Here is a 23238-nt window from a genome sequence, read left to right as displayed (position 1 = left end):
CAATGCCAAAGCAACTTCCTGATGTGATTCTTTTGTTGGGGCTAGTTGTTTCCTTTTAAGGAGTTGTTTATAAAAAGAGCAGAAAAAGATCTTGGTAGGATCAGTGCCCCCCCTTATATTGCCTTTTGGCACATATTAGTTGCTTTTTCATACTGTACTCTGGTATGCTTTATTACACCAGCTTATATTGGATTGTCTCCTTTTGTTTGCTGATCTTACATTCTCAACCAGAGAGAACTTTAGAGCATTAATTTATTCATTATGCAGTGCCAAAGTGATGCTAGGGTCTGGAGCTGCCAAGATCTTCCCCGCCAATTTGCACAACAGGTTGTTGTTCAGGATCTGTGGAATAATTGTTCCTTTGGTTTCAGAATCTCAAAAGGTGGGATACTGAGCTCTTCCCTGAAGTCATGAACCCTTGGTCACAGGCTTTCCCCTTTTCCCCAGAGGTAGTCATGGTTTCATCAGTAATGAACCAAAAGCACCCTGTGCATGACCAGCAGGATGTTCATTTTCATTTTTAATTTTAAAGTTCTAAAGTCAACACTGTGCTTGCATATAGAAACCCGGGTTGTGACTCTTTCTAAACGGCAACCAATTACCTGGTTTCCAAACTTTCCTTTAGTTGAATCTTTTGGCTCCCATAGCCCAGTTAAATATTTCACGGAGATGAACAGGTCCCTCTGTTCTAGTCAGTGCCATTCTTTCCCAGTTGGTTCTGGCCATGTGCAGGATCTCAGAAACTCCCTTCCTGGCACACCTGCTAGGGACTAAGTCCCATTACATGCAGTGAAGCTTCCTAGTGGATACTCATCCATATGCACCACACACAGTGAAAGGTCAAGATATTCTACTGTCTGAGGTAGACCTACAAATGATGTTTCCTACTCATCCAAAGTACATAGCACCCAACGAAACACAAACCGAGTTCTTCTGCCACACAGGGCAGAAAACCCTGCAAGTGGCTCTTTCCATCCCTGGTAGTAAAAAAAAATACTATAATAACAAAATTAAATAGCAACTAAATAATGGCCTTTCATGATACCCCAAATTTGCTGCCTGAAGCAGCCGTCCCACTCTGCCTAAACATAGGACTGGCCCTGACTGTGCAACAGACACAATCTAACCTCCATGAACAGCTTGTCACAGAGACATTCAGCAGCTGGAGATAGTGAATAAGTCATAAATAAGTAAATCAATAAACTAGGATGCAAAGGTTGAACGACTGCACTAGCTCAACGTCATTTGCAACATTATTTCCTTATAGAACAGTAAAAGAGAGATTCCTGTTAGCATCCACCCAACAAAACTAGATGGCCTGCCTTCCTTAAATTTTGGATGTGTTTTCCAACAGCCAGATGGCTCTTTTAATTCGCTTTTGTACCTGTATGCTCCTCCTCTTGGTGTCAGTACTTCAAGCTCAGGGTCAACATGAAGGTAAGCGCATTTTCTGGATATGATCAAAGACTGTGATGTGGGTCTGGGCTTTAAAAAACCAACATCAAAGAGATAGAAATAGTTGTTAAAGTTAACATAAACATTGAATTTTTAAAAAGCCACAAGGACTCTGAAAACACAGGGCATACTTCCTAAAGCTTTAACACTTTAAATTAAATGCACTATCAAGTAAGTGTACACAGGAGTGCAGCCTAAGTGCCCTGATTATTTCAAGCATAACTCATTGCCAGGGGTAGAATCTACATGATTTTACTAGTATTCTAGTAAAATAACTACTTTTAGCCGATCTTTGAAGGGTCAGATTAGCAGTACATGAAAGGCTTTAGGAACATAGATCAAATCTTCAGGAGCAGTACTGCCACCTTCACCAGATAACTTTCAAAATGTAGCGTTTTATAAATTTAAGTTGTTTAAACAATTAATTTAGAATTAAATAACAATTGTGTTATATATCATGTTTGGATCAAGGAACCGAGTCTCTGTATTAATTATGAGTGATTTCACAATTAAATTGAATAGAATTGCAATGCATTCCAAAGGTTTTCTAGTCTAGCCTCTGCCAATGTAGGATTTGTCCCAAGTTATAAGAATGTTGTGTCAATGAAGGTGTTGGCTGAAATCCAGTAGTAAGATGCAACTAGCGGAAGCCCATTGAGTGAGGATTTTGTGAATCTTCCTCGTCTCCAAGTTCTGTTGATTCAATGGGCTTAATCTAGCTGCAACATAGTGCTAAATGTTGAAACACCCTAGATTTAAACATCAGGTCGGATAAAAATATTTTTATTTGAAATATTGTTTCATACACCTGCCTACTGCTTTTGTACCACTGGAGTTGCTTGTAGGAAAAATGAAATATGCAAATATCTCTTTGAAGTACAAAGGGTCATGAAGAAATGTGTTTGTTAGTTAGTTTGTATTCACTGTCTATCTAACCAATCACTACTCTGGGCAGTGTACAAGAAAAATGATAAAACCTAAATTATATTATTAATATAAACATTAGACAAATAAAAAAAAGAAAAGACAGGTGGCAGTAAACATTACAAATAATAAATTATAATATTCTCCTCCTCCTTTGTCTACTGTCCCAGCTACTTGGGAGAACCTCCCCTAAAACTTCTGTGGGACAGCTCAGTTTTAAAGAGCTTTTTGAATGTGAGAAGGGAAGCTGGCTGCTATACCCCCTGCAGGAAAGTACACCACAAAGAAGACCCCAATGCTGAGAAAGGCCAGTTTCTGGTTGTCAATTTCTGTGCAACACCTCTGGTTGTCCCAGATAGCTTTATCATCTAAGGCAGAAAATCCACAGCACAATGGAAACACTTCCAGGTGTACACTTTTTAAAGCCCTAAAATAAAATAGAAACTTTGATGCAAAAACATAAGATTGTGAAACTGATTCATCCTTCCAATGCCCCCTCTGCACAATATGTTTGATTTTTTAGTACCTAAACCAAGATGATAAGGGCCTAAATCATTCTCCAGGGGAATGGCAGCTACTCCACCCTTTAGCTCCCATTCTCACCTTCTACATTAAACTTTTGAATCTCATCCGCTTCCTTAGTTGAACCAAATAGTCCATAGAGGTCACAGTATACTACATGAACCTTCCTATGACACCTTTGTCAAAGTACCAAACTAGAGCACGAAGCACCTAAGTTTATGGTGTCAGATACAAAGGCTTCTCTTCAGTGCTTTTGCAGACAAAATATATTGCCGCTTGTTTCTTTAGACTGTTCTGTGGTGAATAACAACCCTAGTATAAAGGAAAACAATGATCCTGGAGTTGTGGTTACCAACATTACAACAGCTGCTGGTATTACAGTGACAATTGACCCAACAATGGACTACAAATGGTTTGAGATAAATGGCTCACAACTTATCCTGAAAGATTCAGTGGATTATGAGGTAAACATCTAAAAAATATATATATATACTGTAATTACAGGAGCTGTAGTCTAAAAAAAGGGAACTTTTCTAAAAGTTGATGGACTGCACCTTACAGGGCTTCCAGAAATATCAGGTTCCCCTTTCCCTTTTCACAAACTTCTGAATGTTTAAGCAGGTTCTTATTTAGGTGCTGCCCTGAGGAATGGAAAAGTTGGGAAAAGCAAGAGGACAGGAGCAGGAGGAACAGGATAGATTTTCAGGAACTTCGGCTTGTTATACTTACTAAACTTGTTGAGTTCATGGTTGCTGTGAACCTTGAATTTCCAGAAAAAAGTTTCAGATAATGGCAAGGAAATATTGTCCTTTTGGAAGAACTAGATCTACATGTATTTGTCTTGGGAGCACGACATGTTCCTTCAAACTGCTTACTCAAATATATGTCCCACTAATGTGAATGCATTTTGTTCCTCAGTACATGTGCACAAGAGCCTGATTGATTAGGAAACAGTAATTGACAGTTACACTCTTAGATTATAGTTCCCAGAATCCTCCAGCCAATATGGTCAGCTACTATTCTGACTGAGGAATTCTGGATAGCACAGCTCAAAAAGTAAAAATTCTGAGCTTTGCTGCAAATTTTATTACACTACCATATAGTCTAAAGCCTTGAAACAAAATTACATCTAGTGGGAGTGGAGATTTAAGGATTTATACCGAGCAGATGGTGAAGTACAGTAAATTATGCAGAGTGCCACACTGAATTGTCACTTGCTTTGATGTTCATACACATAAAGTTAAATATGGGAAAGAATGTGAAGCCAAGACATTTTCTGTGTACTCTCTTTTTTTGCCATTGTTGAAAACTGATGGCAAAAAACAACAGCCATCTCATGAGATTATCACCAGAAACCCATGAGCCTGGCAAAATGTCATTTCATCTTTATTTGTACACATCAAGAATACACAAGGCTGTTTTACATATGGTCTCCTCTCCCTGTTTTACTCCAAAAGCAACTGTGTAAGATGGTTTGGCTGAGAGGTACAGATCAGGCCAAGGACGCCACGTAAAATATGCAGCTCAGCAAAGATTTCAACTTGGGTCTCCCTGTTCCAAGTCTGACATGACATATTACATTATACTGTCTTTCTCAGATTATTGATTACTGCATGAATGATACAAAGGTTGAAACATTTTGGTAGAAAGATGATGCAACAATTAGCATGTGCAATTTGTATAAAATATACATTTGCATAGCATGTGAATAATACAATCTTGTTTTCAAAAAACGCAAATTAGGATGCTGGGTTTAGAAAACTAGAATATGGCAGCTCTAAACTGCAGTCCAACAAACATTTATCTGAAAGTAAGTTCTGTCAGGTTTCTTAGGAGGAAACATATGCTTAAAATTCAATTAAGCACACAATATTTCATTAAATATTGTACTCCAAATTGACTGTGTCCAGTTCTAGCACATGTAAAAGAAGAAAGAAAATACACAGTGAAGAGTCCTTTCATCTGTCCCATATGGGGTGGGGGGAGTTTTGTGACACCTGTGGAAGAAGAAAGATGCACTGTCCTCTCACTTATTTATAGTTGTTCACCCCATGCAGCAAACAAGCATCATGCCCAAACAAGGCAAAATACAATGCAGTTTTAAATCTCATTTGGCTTCTGCAGAGAAAAATGTTTGTGTTTGTGTAATCAAATCAAACCTTGGCAATTTTCAGTTGGAGGCAGGATGCATTGGATGCTTGTGCAAAGTGTCCATAAGGCAACACAGCACTTAATTATATATTACTGGGCCTGGAACAGTACGTTAGCAGCCAATTTCGGTAATAGATGTGTATTCATAAAATGAGTAAAAACCCACTGCAGTGCAAATGCTTCAAAGCACCTTGTGCATAAGAAATGCATCTGTGCCACAAAAACATGCTTTAATTGGAAACATTTTTTTCCCAATGCAGAATACAACTGTACTTATTGTGCAACTGAATTGCTGGAGTGTAGATATGGGAACGACCGTGAGTAACATCTCTGATCTTCCTTCATATTGTTGCGCCATCCTAATGGAAGAAATGTGTTTGCAGGGTCACTGTATGACTGTTGAAAGTGATTCTCTTGGTCAGTGGTTGTCTGGTGGTACCTCTAGGTTATGTCAAGAACACTGGATGTCTCTTCACCCATTAAAGTTTCTTGTGTTTGTTCTCCAGGCATTGGGCCTGGAAAAATTTATGTATCACAACAGAAGTAAAATGGATATTCAAAGTTGCCATTCCGAATCTGCATTCATGTCTTGTAGCAGAGCTACTTGCCTTTTGAAAGGCTTTTAATTATTTATTTTTTGCTCCAATCCAGGCTGAGGTATTATTGCAAAGATGGGAAATACTGCAGTCTTCCTGCCAGGGGCAGCTGGTGACCAATTCTATGAGTGCAGTGAATCCACTCCAGGTTATAGTCTTTGCTGTTTGAAGAGTTCAGCACCTTGGATATCTTCTGTAAATGCAGACTAAAAACTGGGCTGGATTTATAGTGTCCCTAGGACTGGATTCAGCAGCTGCCCCAGCTTCCAGATGTCACAGGACTGTAATTCCCAGCATCCTTCACCACTGACTATGCTTCCTAGGGATGATGGAAGCTGTAGTTCAACAACAACCCAATGCCCACTTTTTTGCGAACTCCTCCACTACAGAAACCAGAAAAGTGGTCTATGGAGGGAGGAGATATCACAGAATTAATGTAGACCACAGATATGAATTCTTCCTCCAGATCGGCAGAAAACACAGAGGTCAGATAGGACTACTTTGAAAAATGATGCACTCAAATAAGTTAGCCCTGTAGCACCCATCTGTTGTATCTCTGTTATGTTGAGATGCAGGTGGTCGAAAATTCTCTTGATAGCAAGTGAAATGTGCTAGGAGTCGCCCTGGCCATGAAATCACAGCGCTTACTGTCTGGAATCAGAGATGAAAACTGAAGTTGCAGCTGTTTCATCCTACTGTTAGAAATAGAACCATTTCCTTTTTGTTACACAGCTGTTCAAGTGTGATTTACTGCATAAAGACAACATTTGAAGAAGGAATGTTCACTGAGGATTAAAGCAGACATTACCAGAAGCCTGACAGTAGAAGCAGAGAGCTTAAATTTGTTCGTTTCCTTAGCAGTTTTTGTTTCCTAACATGGTGTTTCTGAGAGCCACAAGTTGCAAATGTCCAGATGAATAAATTTATTCTAATCAGGGTTAGAATTTATGACAAATCTGCCTTTACTAAACCACCTCTTCCCATAAGCAGCACTTTGTACAATTAATACTCAGAACTAAAGATCGGCAAGAATCACAGGTTTGGCGGTTCATGCCAGTTTGGTCATTGACCCAACAGGTGTTCTGTAGTTCCGATGTGGTTCTGAGCCCCACCTCCTCTGGTAGATACCCATTCAGAGGCAGCACTCAGAGGAGGGGGAGGAGGGAAGCCAGGGCGCTGCCTCTGAAGGGTGTCCCCCAGAGGAGGTGGGGCTCAGAACCACGCTGGAATCACAGAACACCTGTTCGTGCCCATCTCTACTCAGGAGGTAGGAAAAATGTTTTGCTCACTATTCAGCAATCTTCAGAAGTTAAAGGAAGAAACGAAAATTAAAAGTGGCAAGAGATGGATTTCTCAGCCCCATGGGGCGGGAGAAACCCATACTGTGCAAAAAATGGTCACATGGATAGAGGGACCAAAGGGATCCAATTATCGAGGTGGGGCTTTGCCAACTTGCCCAGATTAACATTTAAAGGGGCACTCTCCCATTGTCCTCCACCGGCCATGCTGAATTGGCAACCCACCTGCCCGCCCTATTTTCTAGTGTGAGATTAGCTGGTCACCCTGTTGGGGGCTGGATAGGAATTTTTGACCCGTCACCCAATTGGGGGCAGGGATTTTTTGCCTATCCCACACTGGACTAGGAGCGCCAGCCAAGCGAAGATGGTAACATTTGGTCACACGGGGCGGGTAGTGTGGATTCAAAGGTACTGGATATTGGTTTCTTGGGTAGGGGCAACGAATTCCAGTGCATTTGGATCAGTAGCACACCCTGGCAGGCAACCGCGGTGCTGGGGGGTGAAGATGCACTGGGGATGCTCCCAGACCCCGGAAGGTACACAGAGAAGGAAGGGGTCCGGGGAAATTCAGAGGCAGTCAGTTATTCCATGTTGATAACGAAGGGAATAACTGAGGCCTGAGCCCAGCAACTGGACAAGAGCCAACCTAATACCCAGCAAGGAATTTGAATCCGCACTACAGCAGGACCCCTTTCCCCCGGAAGATTGGCATGTTCATGAAAATGGAATGGATATTAATAAAGTGGGGCCCATGTTTAACCCATGTACCCGGTCTCGTGTGGTTATTCCGGGATAAGTGGGCAAGGCTTTATCTTCATCCTTTCCTAGGGATATCTTGGAAGAAGAGAGCTGACAACCAAAAACAGAAAACAGGTGTAGCAAGAGGGAGCAAGAGGAGGGGTTTATTTTAGGGTTAGGGAAGATGAAACCATCTAACTGATCAGTACTGCAAACAAATAAACATGCAGATTAGTTTGGGGAAGGGCTGCATGACCATGTGTTAGATGTGCATGCAAGATTGCTAATTCGCCAATAGCAAATTAGCTTGCTTTTGCTTGGTGATTGGTCACTGGGAAATATAAGCATGGGTCTCATTTGCACAGACACATTGGATGGAGATGGTGCCCTCCTTTGAAAGATAGTGTCTTTGGGGAGAAAACATTGTATCATCGTCTCATAACAAAAGTAACAACTCATCTAGTTTGGTCCAAACTAGGTACAGTACTTGTTTCCAGACCAAGCAGATACTTAAGGCTAAACTGGTTATGAACATATGCTAGCAGGAGCTGTTGTGAGTGGCAGGTATGCAGAAGGAGAAATACCCAATAAGGACCAATGGTGGAGGTTTACCTTTTGGCCTAGTATTGTTCCGGCTCTCCCCTAAAGACGCAACATTGGCTGCTGTTTAAAGAACCCTTTCAGACAAAGGGAAGCTGTTTGACATGCCTATTTGGCCATTGCTTTACAACTGCTTGCCATCTCAACTTGGATTTCATGACCAGTTTGGAATGCAACAGATCCCATGTTTCAGAGTTGTTATATATATATATAACAAGATATATATATCTTCTTGAAGTTCTATTGTGTTTTGGATTGTCAGCATTTGAATCAACAGGAAACTGCTAACTCTGCTCTGTTTTTCCAGGTAAATAATCTGATTGTTGTGTTGACAATTGAAAATGTGAATGATAATGTTCCTGTCTTTAAGGAAACAAACATTACAGTCCATATTAGTGAGGTAAACAATTCTATTAATATATAATGTCAATTCAAGGTAATGAACTGTTGTTATGTGTAGGGAAGTCACATCCAGCTTATGGCAACTCTAATCACCATCATCATCATCTTAGAACTGAAGAGCTGCTTTTCAAGATATGTGAGATATTTAAAGAGTGGTTTTACCACTGGCACCTCAGTTAGTTTTCATGGCTGAGCAGGGATTTAAATCCAGGTCTTAGTCTGTCACTTTATCCACCACAGTGCATTGGCTCATATTCTCAAGAGGAGGAAAATCTTGTATAGGCAGCAATTAGATGGATGCATGATAGTCTTCACTATCCTGGCAACCTCAAGATGTGTTCAAACCCAACACCCATCATCCCTAGCCAGGGATAAGCTACAAGTTGCCAAAGCCTGTGATACTTAAATCTAAAGATAGCACAACCTTGAGAAAGCACACTTATGTCCAACAACAATGGCACACATACATCAGAAAGTCAAAATTCTATGTATTGAGTGGGTAAGTGAGTAAGTGAGTAAGTGAGTAAGTGAGTAAGGAAGGAAGGAAGGAAGGAAGGAAGGAAGGAAGGAAGGAAGGAAGGAAGGAAGGAAGGATATATATTCACATTTCTTTTTCCACTTGCTGCTTTCCTACTAGAGACTGAACATCATCATGCCTGTTCATATTGATGAGCTCCTAAAGCCATTACATACATTTCTAAAAATTCATACAAACTGCCAATACATGTATATCAAGAGTAAGCAAAGTGCACCCTTTGGGCCATGTGTAATTTCTGACGGCTGTTTATGCTGTCTGCAAGTATCCCCCATCCCTCTCTGTTTCGGGGGGGCGGAGGAGAGGCAAATTATTGCTCTGGGAAGACTCCTCTCATGACAATAATATTTTAAGGGTCACAGGACCCTTCCCAACATTTTATCATTAAATAAATATTTTCTTTTTCAAAACTGGAAGTGAACCTCTAGCCACTTCTGGCTTCATTCTTTCTGCCTTGGGGCACATGAGGCAGTTTGTGTCCTACTCCCAAACATTGTGAGAGCAGGAAGTTCTTCCCCACTTCCTCCCTGACCTTCTGACATGATCTGCCCTGATCCATATTCACATTGTCATCGCTCTCTGCATATATACAACCTAGCTTTATTTGCTCTTTTTACTAGAAATGTTTGTGCTGGAATCTGAGTTACGATACTATATTTTAATTTTGTATTTGATTGTTTTATGTTGTGAGTCCCTCACCTGAGATCAATTTTATCAGGAAACCTATCTCAGTGCTGTAAACACATAAATAAATCACAGCGACAGTCAGATATTGGATCAATGCAAATTAATAGAGTCATCTAGAAAAGGTCTATATAAAATGTCAAATGCATTTCTACTCCCATGTCCTCCCCTATAATTAGTTACAACACACTGCAGATCTTTCAAAACACCTCAGACTGTTGGTAATGTTAGAAGATCATTCAAACAATTGGAACAGCTGGTCTTCTCTCAAGGAAATATTTCAAATCTCTCTGCATATTTGAATGGGTTTATTTACTTTTATGAAGCAATATTTCTGAAGTAATAGCTTCTCGAATCCATGTAGGAGTAAGTCCACTGAAAATAATGAGACCTATTTCAGTGTCAAAAATATAACAAAGAACTTCGTCTCTCCATAGGTTGTTGCTTATAAATTAAATTTTATTTGTACAATCAACAGATCAGATGTGTTTCTTATAAATATATGTTTATTTGAAGTATTTATATCTTAACTTTCTCCTAAAGGACCAAAGGCAGCTTACATCATTAAAAAACAATATTAAAAGTTAAAAACAATACATTATTACAATATTTTAAAAGAATTAAACAATTATATTGAAAAAAGTAAATAAAAACAGTAGTAAAAACATAGTTAAATGCAACACATTTAAAAGCAGCAAGGCGCAAATCCTGGAAAGCCTGCCTGAAAAGAAAGGTCTTTGTCTGCCTGCGAAAGGGCAGCAAAGAAGGGTCCAGCCTGGCCTCCTGTGGGACGGAGTTCCAAAGACTGGGAGCAGCAACAAAGAAGGCCCTCTCCTGTATCCCCAACAAATATTATCTCCTTTGCTAGTATAATCTTATTTCTGATGATGTCCAGAGTTTTATGAATGGACCTTCATTTGCAGAGTGGAGCTTCTGGTCACACAATGGGATTTCCTCTCCCTCTTCTACCCACAAACCCTCAAATCTACCCCAAAGGGTCCCCTACAGATTCCACAAGAAATGGGGTGGAATCCATTTCTAAAATATACATATTAATTGCTCTACTCCATCTCTGAAATGTACATGAAATTTGTTGCTGCTTTTTAAAATGCCTTTTGTGAGATGTTTGGTTCTTCTGCGATAATAGTGACACATGTGCACATGTACTGTATATGAATTCATTTGAACTACATGCAACACACAAAAATAAAAAATTGCCTTTCTGCCATCCCTACCTCACCCTAGGATACAAAAGTGAACACAGTTGTCGTGCCCCAAGCTAATGTTACTGCCACTGATGCTGATGGAGACATCATATTTTATAATCTTACTGGAAATACTACGGTCAGTATCATGTTTTGATTGGAAAGGGGTGTAATTCAATTGCTAAATAAAATACAAAGAGGATATTAAAAGTTCTTTGCTCCTTTAAAGCAATAAAAGGAATAGCAATAAAAGGAGGACAAACTGTTGACATTTTCTTTTGTGTATGTAAACTATTACGATTAATATCACTTTCTCTCCCCCTTTGAATTAATCCTCTTAATGCTGACAACTAGGGGCCACTTAATGTCATTCATTCTGCGTGGTATTTTTTCCTGCATGCTGGCTGGGTGATCTGGGGAGCTCTCATCCAAAAAGTCACTTTAAAAAAAATCTGTCACATATGTTGCTATCATTCATTTTGTTTGTCCCTCTTCCCTGCCACTTAGAAAAGAAACTAAGTTGGACCAGTATCTGTCAGTACCTTCTAAGGAGCAAAAGAACATTCCGTTTTATAAGTGGGATGGAAGCCAGAGACCTCAGACATTTCATAACCTAGTTTGATCAAACCAAGTGCTTAACACAGCTCTTAAAAGGTTGTACTGTGTTTTAGACTGTCTCTCTCTTGATGGTTTCCAGGAACTGGAATATTTCAATATACAAGGAATTAATAACCCACAAATTGTCTTGTACAAAGCGCTGGATTATGAAACAATTAATTTCATGGAGTTTATCTTATATGCCATGGTGAGTTTTATTATAACCAAAACATTTGTTTTATTGTGACCAAAAACACCCTATTGTATATGCCCGTGCCTTTTTTATCATTTGACAGAATAAACGCTTTACTGTCTATGTGCAGGGCTTAAGCTAAGACTGGCAGTCCTGGCCACCATGAGATTCAAGAAGCCTGGGTGGGGTGTGAGAGCTCTGGTTCCTACATGGAGCCGTATTACCTGCAAGAGATCCCCTCATTCATTTCAGGGGCAAACCTTTATCCACTTGTATGGATAAATGGGCTTGTAGAGCTGCCCCACGCAATGAAATTTATAGGGTCAGAAGAGAGGACAATGTGCCTGCATTAGAGGATGCAAGCGTTTCTGGATCAGCCACATTGATTTTCATGAAAGATGGCTTCTATTTAGATCTGAGATGGGGAGCATGTTGTTCTTCATGTACTATTGACAGCAATTCCCATAATTCTTAGCTAACATAATTAATAGTTAGGGGGGAAGGGCTGACCCTAGCAACAATCGGAGTCAGATGTTCCTCATTTAGATGGTATACAGTAATGCAGCTATTTGGATTTGGAACATCTGATGGTGATGATTTATGCTGTTGAACTACGCAAGAGTAGTAATAGGGATTATTTTCCGTTGCAGTTTTATCTAACGAGTTCAGCCTGCTGTACTTGTTGCCGATTGTTTTTCTTTTGCATAGGATGGGAATAATAGTGCAACGGCTTTGCACACAGCCACTGCAGAAATAACTATACACATCCTACAAGCCGATCGCAGGCCTCCTTGGTTTCAGCCGTGCACTCTCACCGTTGGCCACATAGTGTGTATCAACCACGGCTACACTGGCAAGGTCAACATCTCAGAGAGAATGGTATGCACAAAGGGCTCTCTGCTCTGTTCACTCCACAGTGTCTTCCTGAATGTCAAGAGAAGGAGGTGTATTAATCTGAGTGCTATGGCATCTGAAAGACAAAGGGCTCAGTTACATGTGAAAAAAAAAAAACACCTGGTTTTGAATAGGGTTTTGCAAGTTTCAAATCAATTTAAAAATGCTAATTACATAATACACAGAAAAGCATAGATTTTCTTCACCCAGGAAGTGTGTTTTGGGGTTGGAAAGCAAAGTACAGTATTTTATTCAGCCATGAGAGGGACACACACAGAGAGGGAGACAGAGCGTAGAGAAGGAGAAGGAGAGGGAGTGATGAAACTGTATGCCCGGGGCTGGTGAAAGAGGAGGCACAGCAGCGAGTGACAAGGAGAAATTTACATTGGTGTCATTACCATTTGGTGACTCAGAACTATTTACATGTTGTTGTGGTGGTAAATTACATTTTGTCCAGGGAAGACTGTGATGACTCACCTTTTGTGACAAATATGTTGTAATCCTTCCCCCAATTTTGATGTGTAATAAAGCTTAATAACTTCTTAGATAAAATCCACCATACCCATTGAATTATGTGCTCTGCTTGCATACCAGATATTTCCCCAATTACTTAAGGGAGAAACCACCCTTTTATGGCTTTATTTACTGAGTCACCAAAATAGTTCTTGGGAGGGAAATGCATATCCCACAAACTGAAATCTTCCCATTGATTGGATAAAAAGAGTTTTCCTTCCTCTGTATTGAAGTAAGGAAGGGAGGCAGTAGCAGCAGTTTTTCTAGTGAATGAGCAATCTCTTCCCTTTACCAAGAGTGGGCTGAGAGGAAAACGATTACAAAGGGTATGGAAAAGTTTCCATACATATCCTTATGCACAAGCTGCAGTTTAAACTGATGGGTGGGTGGGTGCGCGTGTGCGCGCCTCATGGTTGCTGGCTTTTCCCTCACTTGACCCCTCAGGCCCCATTAAAATATATCTTTCCTTCCCATATTTGGGTCCTCATCTTGAGAAAACCCCCACAGATAACCCTCTTATTCTTAGCAGGACAGCTGATATAGTGTTTTCAGCTTCTATCTATGCCAGAACCAACTAATTTGAGACTTAAAGCCAAACCAACGAAATTGCAGAGAGTGGCAATAGCAAGAGAGCTTGTATCATTTCCAAATACTTTGGGTGCTCAGGGAGTCTAGAAACAGACTGGAGCTAGTAATATTTTTGAGGCAGATATACCCATGAGCAATGTACCTTTTCATAATGATCCTTTTAAATATAGGAAATGGCACTGACATGAAAAGGTACTTCCCAACACTGGAGGCATTCAAGACAAAAGACAGCCATCAGTCAGATCAGTTTTGATTTGGATTCCTCCATTGAGCAGGGGATTGGACTCGATAGCGTCACAGGCCCCTTCCAACTCTATTATTCTGTGATTCCCTAAATCATGAAATGAGGGCATATCAAGGCTAAGACATTGCAATCACAAGAGCTGCTTCCACCTCACTGACTTGTTCACCAGGAGACCAACCTGAGATTGTTTACTTGAGGAAGCCAGTACATGCCATATCACTATCATTTATTATACTACATCTTCAAAGAGCCATCATTCCCAGAATAGCCATAGTAAATTCATCCACTTCTTCTTCTTCTTCTTCTTGCATCAATGGCTGTAATTTTACTTGCTTTGTATAAAATTTTAATTGCCCCCAATAGACGCTTCATTTGAGGGCCAAAATTTGCAACATGGGAAAATACCCCCAAATGACCAAGTAAGTGCCTTAGAAGCATCGCAGATTTATGAAAGTTGTATGCCTTGTTATTGTAGACTGAACCTGTGATCTTGAAGCCAGGACCTCTCTATGCTATTGATGGAGACAGAGATCTGAATGCAACAATAGTCTACGATATTGTTGATGGTGAGTGGAATTTATAATTGGAATATAACTGTCAAGCATCTAGTGAGTCTCTGTTTCAATGTTCAGTCACAAAACTGATTTGCAAGATACAGAAGGTAAGAAAAGCTTAGGAAGCACCACTTCTTGTAATGTGATAACTGTATAGACCAGTTTGATCCTGATTATATCCTTTTGCATAGTTTTAGAAGAGCTGTTTCCCAAGAGGTGGCAGATTTTGGTTTGTCCTAATATCTGATTTTCATCAGTTATGTATTTTGCATTTAGTTTGCTTTATGATTGGTCATTGGAAGGTAAGCACAGACATAATTTGCATGCATGATAGAATGTCTAAGGTCATGTCATTGTAAGCTAGGAAATTACTTAATGGAAGAAATGTGCATTGCCCTTAATGATTGATATATATAAAGATAACATCTACAGGTGTTGCTACTTAGAACGGTTTGTCCTTCTCCTTTAAGAGCTGTCACATACTTTTCTGGCCCAGCAGTAGGGCATACCTTCTTTTTGGCAGGCTTGTTATTTAGGAGATAGCAGCTTCCTGCATCTGCAGATTCTGAGAGAGAATTTGAGAGAGAAAAAAGGGAAGGGCACTGACAGAGGGAAAGAGAAACAATAAAAATATATATCTTTCCTCCACATATGTTCAGGAGAAGCACTTAAATGACAGTTGGGGTCTTTTTCTGTTTGGATGGGAGCAGCACGCCAAATGGCATATTGATCCTCTCCCTGACCCAACAGACCCTTTATAGCCTGATCCACTGCACACCCAAACAACCAGTCTGGACAGGCCCTAAATCCAATGAATCAGTTTCTGATTCAAATCCCATTGCTTAGTGTAATAAGTCACAACGAGGTAAGGCCTACTGAATCAATAGAACTTATAGAGGAGTTCGATGATGCAGCTATTGTTGATGCAGCTGTTGTTGCCCATTCTGCTGAAAAGCTCCAACAACTTATGAATCATTTTAGTAAGGTCTGCCAAGATTTTGGATTAACAGTCAGCCTGAAGAAAGCACAAGTCATGGGCCAGGGCATGGACTCACCTCCCTCTATTATTCTCTCCATGCAAGAATTGGAGGTTGTTCATGATTTCGTCTACCTTGGCTCAATGATCTCCAACATTCTCTCCCTAGATGTCGAGCTGGAAAGATGCATTGGCAAAGCAGCTACCATGTTCTCTAGACTCACAAAGAGAATATGGCTTAATAAGAAGCTGATGACATATACCAAGATCTAGGACTATAGAGCCTGTGTCCTGAGTGCACTCCTGTACTGCAGTGAGTCCTGGACCCTTTGTGCGTGGCAGGAGAGGAAGCTGAACACGTTCCATATGTGTTGTCTGCAATGCATTTTTGGTATCACCTGGCAGGACAAAGTTCCAAATAGAGTAGTCTTAGAATGAGCTGGAATTTTTAGCATGTATACATTACTGAAACAGCGACGTCTACATTGGCTCGGGCATGTCATGAGAATGGCTGATGGTCGGATTCCAAAAAATCTCCTGTATGGAGAATTAGTGCAGGGAAAGCGACCCAGATGGAGACCACAGCTGCGATACAAGGATATCTGCAAGCGGGATCTGAAGGCCTTAGAAATGGACCTCAACAGATGGGAAACTTTGACATCTGAGTGTTCAGCCTGGAGGCAGGCGATGCCTCTCCCATTTTGAAGAGAGCCTTGTCCAGCAGGCCGAGGCAAAGAGGCAGTCCCCAAACCAGCAGAATCAGAGATCTGGACAGGGGACAGGCTGTATTTGTCTTCAGAGTGGAAGGGATTGTCACTTTTGAATTGGCCTTCTCAGCCACACTAGATGCTGTTCCAGGTCCTCTATTCAGAGCATGTTACCATAGTCTCTTGAGACTGAAGGATGCCTATAGCTAATAGCTATAGAGGAGTTGATCTATCAGTGGGGATTTCACTGATTCAATGGGTCTACACTAGTTGCAATTTACTATGCTAGGCAACAAGCTTTCAGCCGCTGCTAAAGCAACAGTCTGTAATCCTACTGATCCAGTGGTCTTCTTTGGTTGGGACTAGCAATTGCCTTTAGGTCTAGAAAGGACTTTAAAATCTAAAAACCAGTTCTTTCAAATGGGCTGGGAAATGCTTGCTCCTACCATTCTTTTGCTTTAGATTTTCACTTCCTTCAAGAGATTCTTGTCTGTAAAAGGACAGGCACACTTTCTTCACCACCCCAGTTGGTTTAGGATATTAGACATTAATCCCCATGTTTTGACTGACAGATTTGACAATATCCAATTTTCCTTTGTCTTCTTTTAAGTGAACATGTCTCTTGACCTAGTTTTTGTGTATGTTAAATGTTATCTTTCCATCATTTGTGGACAGCCCCTGTGCCTAAGTATGAGGCTATTCATATTTTTACTCAGCAGGTTTCAGTCTGCAGTGTGCCTTCTACTCTGCTTCCAACCTGCTTTCACACCAGATCCATGGAGTAACTCAGCCTAAGAAACAGTGATTTCACCTGATGACCTTCTTAATCATGCAGAGATATTTTGGGCTGGGGGTCCATGACAGCCTTGAATGTGGAATTGTGATTACTATGTCTGCTTTTGCTATACCTGTTCTCTTTGCCTGTCTTCCCATATCCCTCATCCTACTCAGTTTCCAACTCTCCAGACAGATCTCTTGATTTGGCAAAGACTTGTGGTTCAACAGTCTTGGTTGCAGTGTTTCTTTGCAGCCCTGCCACCACCACCCCATTAGATCCCCATGAGAATTAATGAGGAACAAATTAGGGCCTCTACCAGGCCTCACAAGACCAGACACAATTCTATCTCCACTGCATTACATAGCACAACTCTCCCATTTTGCTCTTGGTTGTGGTAATCAGAAGTGTTATTTTTTTCCTTGTTGCCTTTAGGAAATGAAAACAATACATTCTTCATCAGCAAATATACCGGAAACATAACAATGAATAAGACTGTTGACATTCTGAAGACATTCACATTGTATGTTGTGGTGAGTCTCTTGATAAGTGTCAATATTCTACAAGTCAACTGTGGGTGTGGAGCATACATTTAGGGAGCAGAAAGGAACTCAGCCATGATAAGTGACACAGGAGACCTAGGACAAACAGGATGCAATATTTCACTCAATATAGCTCTACCATTAAGCAGACTGAGGTGGTTGCCTTGGGTAGCAAGGTGACGAAGTGGCTGTCCCGTATGCTGGAGAATAGAGCTACATGTTCTGTGAGATCCAACCTGCACCCCTTAAATATAATGGTGGACACAGTGGCTATGAGCACTGTCCCACAGCCGGTGTTGAAGCTGCATTCAACTGCTTGTCCAGAGCTGAATCCTACTGTGCTACCAAGCGTTCATGTGTGGAACTGGAGGTATGCCTTGTTGACATTTATCTTGGCATATATACACATGAAATTGCTGGGCAGTTCTTTTCTGAAACATCTGACAGTTCTGTTGCCTCCTCCCATTATAATACATAAAGATACTTTTGAAAGGGCATCCAAAATGTGGTCATTTCCTATTCTTACATTTCTGAGCCTGTTGCAGCAACCACCTGGCATTGATTGTCGAGGTAAGTACGTGTAATTAATCACTGTTACTGTTACTGTTGCTGTTACTGCCACCAATATCATTTGCATTTCTTATTTGCATTTCTAAACTATCATACAATAAGATTTTCAGGGTAACTTGCAGTGGAAAATTAGAGCTAGAAAAACTGTGTTTTAGATTATATGGCATTCTAGAAGCTGCAGTCCAAAGTGTAACTGTCCCAAGCTCTGTGAAGAATGCAACCAAATAAATATACAATACCAGTAAAACCCAGAGTCCTACTGCGTCTCCCCAGCATAATAACATGAGATCGAGATCTTTGCAGAAAGGCTTCCATTGTGCAAGTATAGAGCAGATTTTTTCAAGAAAAATTTGTGTCTGCATTATCCTTCACTAGCACAGTTGTGGGAATTTCCACTCAGCAGAACCTCGGCAGAATATTTCCCAAATAGCAAAGTCCCAATGCAAAGCAAATAGCTACATTGTTCTTTGTTGTGAGTGTTCAGATATGACATAGAACTTTTTGGAAAAGCAATTCCCACAACACTGTAACAGAGTAAAAATGGTTATTCAGCCAGAAGGCTGTGAGAAATGCAGCAATTTACTTCCAGGTGGCATTTTCCCAAAAACTGACTAATAAGAATGTATTTACACTGTACAATATCAGTCCAAATCAGGTCCATGAAATATGTGATTCCTTGTATGGGAAGAAGCTTCTCTTGCAATGGGTCCCTATGCAGGAGTGCTCTTCCATGGTGAAAATGTGCTCTGATAAGATTCCTATGAGAGTCCAGCTGATGTATGATGAAGGATACAAATGTTGACTCCTTAACTGGTGCCAATTCCAGCAGCATACCTGAGTAATAGGATTTTGTCCAACGAAGTTCTTAGGGGAGCATTGTAATGGTTGACTGGGCAAAAGGCAAAATAATGAGATCAAGCCACCACTACCTGGATATTTTAATTTCAAACTCTTGCTGCCATTAATTAACCTTAGGAAAGATATTCTGAGATTTTGGATTGGGAGAAAACCAGTTCTAAAGCTGGTAAACCACCAAACCAGTGGTATCATGGAGAAGATGCTCTCATCGCCATCTGGGGAAGTCCAAAGGATCAGATTCAGCAGCACAAGACCCTGAGATTCCCTAACGTCTCCTCTGCTCCTACATTCTCAAGCCTCTACTCAAAAGAGCTGTTCTCTTTCCTGTTTGGGCCTTAAGAAGAATGATGGTACTTGTTGCCTCTCTCCCCCCCCCCTCTCTCATTCTTTCCAGGCATCCCAAGAAAACAATCCATTTAGATATTCTCAAACTACAGTGGAAATTGAGGTTGTGCATAGAAATTATCATAAACCCTACTTCAACACTAGTTACTCGGGAACAATATCTGTGCAGTCACCTGTTTCCAGTATAGTCATGGAGGCTGGCAATCCTTCAGTACCCATCATGATCTTTGCAGTTGATGAAGACTTCCCACCTCATGTAAGCAACTTAAAGATGCAGTCAGTCTCACAAAAGTAGCTGATACGAATAACACCATGAACGATGTCACAAGGGGTTATCAAGTGAAGTTGATGTGGGTATGGAGACTCTTACTTGGGGATGGAGGGTTGGATTGGAAGTTATGTACTTTAGATTCTTTTCAGTCAGAGCTTGGAAAATATTTTTTTGGGGGGGGGGGGAAATACAGCTCCCAATCATCACCCCCAGCCTCAGCCAGCATGGCCAGGTTCTTCAGCCTCTGCTTTCTGTGACTTTTCGAAATTCTGCTTTCAGTGATATGATTTATTTTCTGTGTGTATGTGTGTTACAATAAGAGCACTCATCTGATTTTGATATGGTTAAAGGAATCTCTTGCATGGACAAGAGAAATCTTGAAAAATGTTTTGTGAAAAGTACATTATACATAATTGGGATGTGGTGGCGCTGCGGGCTAAAGGTCAGAAGACCAGCAGTTGTAAGATTGAATCCACGCAACGGAATGAGCTCCCGTCACTTTGTCCCAGCTCCTCGCCAACCTAGCAGTTCGAAAGTATGTAAATGTGAGTAGATAAACAGGTACCACCTCGGTGGGAAGGTAAAAAGATGCTCCTAGTCATGCTGGCCACGTGACAATGGAAACTGTCTTCGGACAAGCGCTGGCTCTACGGCTTGAAAAACGGGATGAGCACCGCCCCCTAGAGTCGGACACGACTGGACTAAAAATGTCAAGGGGAACCTTTACTTTACAATATACATAACACACAAACACATGCAGCTATGATTTTAAAACACATTTTTCTTTCATAAGTGTTTCTGTAAAATGTCTTTAAATGTTCAGTTTAGAACCTTGTCTAAAAAAACACAGATAAATGATTTTCAGAGAGGCAGCCATGGTAGGTTTGTTTCAACAAAAGCAAAAGCACACGGGGAAGCAAACAGAGAAAGAAAAGCCTTCTGGTGCTTTCAGTACAAATCTCCCAGGACATCTGAAGAACTGGATTGTAATCTGAAAGCTCACATTGAAATAAATCTGTCCCTCTGCGAGGTGCCACAATGCTTTTTCTTTGGTCTACTTTTGGGGAGCGTAGAGGTCCCCAATGGAATGGGGTAATTCAGGATTTCTGGGTGAAGGCAAATATATGAATTTAATTGTATTCTACTCCTAAACAGTGTTGAAAGGCACACCAGAATAAGGATTGGAAAGAATTAGAGAGGCGCATATCCTATTACACAGTTACATTATTGGAGGACGTAATAGGGGCAGGCTGACACAAGTGGATCTATTGTTAAGAGACAGCTTGAAAGCATTTACAATAATTGACACAATGAGTACAACCAGTTATGACCATACCTTGGACATTGGAAACTGGGGCATTGTACTTACAGAGGATGGATTGGGCAGCAGTAGAGCTTTCCTACTGAAGTTTGTACACAGGTTAATGTCTAAAGTAGATCTTTATTCATTATTTTCAGGGGTTCAATCCTGACATCCAATACAAAATACAAAACAGCTCTGCTTTCAGAGTCACTTCAGATGGATTTCTCCTGACCACTGAAGTTCTGAAGGTAGCTTCCACTGTCATGCTTTGGGTAGGTCATCTTTCCTAAAATTATGGTTGACATCCTGGTTTTATTTTGTGGTATTTATTGGTTAGGTGTATTGGTTTCCTCCAGTAAGCTCAAGGCTCCTCTCTTCCCCATTTTATTATTCCAGTGACTATACAGACTAGACTACATGGGTTTGACTGACCTACATTCAACCAGTGAGTTTCATGACTCAGGGAAGATTTGAAAAAGTAGACGATGGCCAAACGGCTTATGGATAATTTAAATTGGAGAAAATAATGTGCAAACCACATGATAACATTTAACATTCTGATCAGGATCATAACCAACTTAAAATGTAAGCAGTTGTTCATACACAGTACATGTGTATTCTAGATTCTAGTGGAGAAAAATTTCTGAAAGCTGGCACTAACTTATCATCATTTGATAACGGACTCCTGACTAAAACTAAACTTTGCTCTATAATGTCTGCATAACAGCACGGCAACCCGTGTGTATGTGTTTTAAACACTGCTTGAATGTCCTATTTTTTTTAAAAAAGGACAATAGCTCCCAGAATCCCCTGCCAGCACATCCATGCTGTTTGAAACATTCTGGGACTCCCAAACGTTCTGAGTCCCCAAAAATAACATTTCCATACTCTAGTAACAAGTGGTTGCACCCAATTAACTCCTCCTATTACCAGAATAATGCACGGCCAGCAGAACAGAAACATTCCCTCCTGTGTACCCCCACACCCTTAAGTTGAGTTCATTTGGTGACAGGCTGGGGTAGATTTAGAGGAACGTTCTCCTTTTTAAAGAGAAAGGCACAGTAAACTGTTTTAAATAAGCAAATAAATAAACATAAGCAGTAAGGAGGGGAAGGTCCCATTGTGGAAGCAGACATCTGCTTGCAAGGTGTATTATTGTCCACTAACTTTGCAAATTTTAATACTTAGTCTCTGACATCCTACAGTGTAGGTGTGATATATTGGCCATACACATAGCTATTTAGTATGTGATGTTTTACTCTCCTATTTTTTTTAAAAAAATGTTGACAACTCCTAAATTATTTACTACAGATTATCCATGATGGCCATAATTCCATATATTTGAATAAAGTTGTAATAGCATTAGAGGCTTTGAAATTATTGGTTGGTTATTTTATTGACTCTTCCCCCCCCCCCCCCCCGAAGTATTGCCATTGGCAAATTCTGTTCCAGAAAATCAGGAGATACAAAGTAAGTGTGGTGTTTCTTTTACTAGCTGTTACTGCTGTTTCCAATTACTTGTCTCATCATGTTTTCAGTAAACACTGGAGTTACTCAGTTTAGCTATTAATGTATGTTTTGAGGAAGATAATTCTTTCTCAGCAAAATTATCAGAAGCACCTGTACTTCTGGTTATACTAGTTTAGTTGGGTTATAATCCTGCTTGCTGGCTACCTCTTGGTGGAGTGAGTCATGCAATGGATATGAACGTTGTATAGGAGTCTTCATAGGCAGACATCAGCTGTATGTTCTGAAAATTTGTATAGATCATCAGTATGTTCAATTGGCCGCAGTGTAAACAGGCCTGAACTGGGCAGTGCCAGTCCCATGCAAATCTAAAGCCCAATACAGATGAACATGGGATGATTACATGTACCACTAAGTGAATACGTCAACACTAATTTGTTACACTCTTAAAAGAGTCAATTCAACACACATGTAAACAGTTAAATTTCCTTTCATATCTGCACAGGCTATTGCTGAAGATAAAGTGACTCTGGAAGAGGCAAGCACAGTGATCGCTGTTGATGTCACACCTTTGGCAGGTATGTTGGGAATATTTTTGTAATTTTATGCTGGGCAGATAACAAATGAAAGACAATATTTTGTACTGTATGGCAGGGAGGAAAGTGGCTTTGTCTCATTCTCAACTAGTAAAGATCAGTAGGAAGCTTGACGATTCCCTATCTGTCTTTCCA

The 23238-nt window shown here is 40.5% G+C and overlaps 1 protein-coding gene across 1 annotated transcript in view; it reads left to right on the top strand.

Annotated features, from left to right (window-relative positions):
* The first annotated feature begins 1258 nt into the window (after nucleotides 1-1258).
* CDHR5 (cadherin related family member 5) overlaps nucleotides 1259-23238 on the top strand; it is a 35092-nt gene continuing 13112 nt past the window's right edge. Inside the window, exons 1-12 of the mRNA XM_020784075.3 lie at nucleotides 1259-1437; nucleotides 3190-3365; nucleotides 5313-5369; nucleotides 8592-8684; nucleotides 11151-11249; nucleotides 11808-11915; nucleotides 12609-12779; nucleotides 14615-14705; nucleotides 17587-17684; nucleotides 19516-19722; nucleotides 21196-21312; nucleotides 23013-23085. Of these exons, the coding sequence (XP_020639734.3) occupies nucleotides 1359-1437; nucleotides 3190-3365; nucleotides 5313-5369; nucleotides 8592-8684; nucleotides 11151-11249; nucleotides 11808-11915; nucleotides 12609-12779; nucleotides 14615-14705; nucleotides 17587-17684; nucleotides 19516-19722; nucleotides 21196-21312; nucleotides 23013-23085 (1369 nt within the window). The 5' untranslated portion in view covers nucleotides 1259-1358. The remainder of the gene's footprint in view (nucleotides 1438-3189; nucleotides 3366-5312; nucleotides 5370-8591; nucleotides 8685-11150; nucleotides 11250-11807; nucleotides 11916-12608; nucleotides 12780-14614; nucleotides 14706-17586; nucleotides 17685-19515; nucleotides 19723-21195; nucleotides 21313-23012; nucleotides 23086-23238) is intronic.

Source organism: Pogona vitticeps, chromosome 1 (assembly GCF_051106095.1).
Source record: "Pogona vitticeps strain Pit_001003342236 chromosome 1, PviZW2.1, whole genome shotgun sequence".
Lineage (NCBI taxonomy): Eukaryota > Metazoa > Chordata > Lepidosauria > Squamata > Agamidae > Pogona > Pogona vitticeps.
This window is presented reverse-complemented; position numbering and strand designations above follow the sequence as displayed.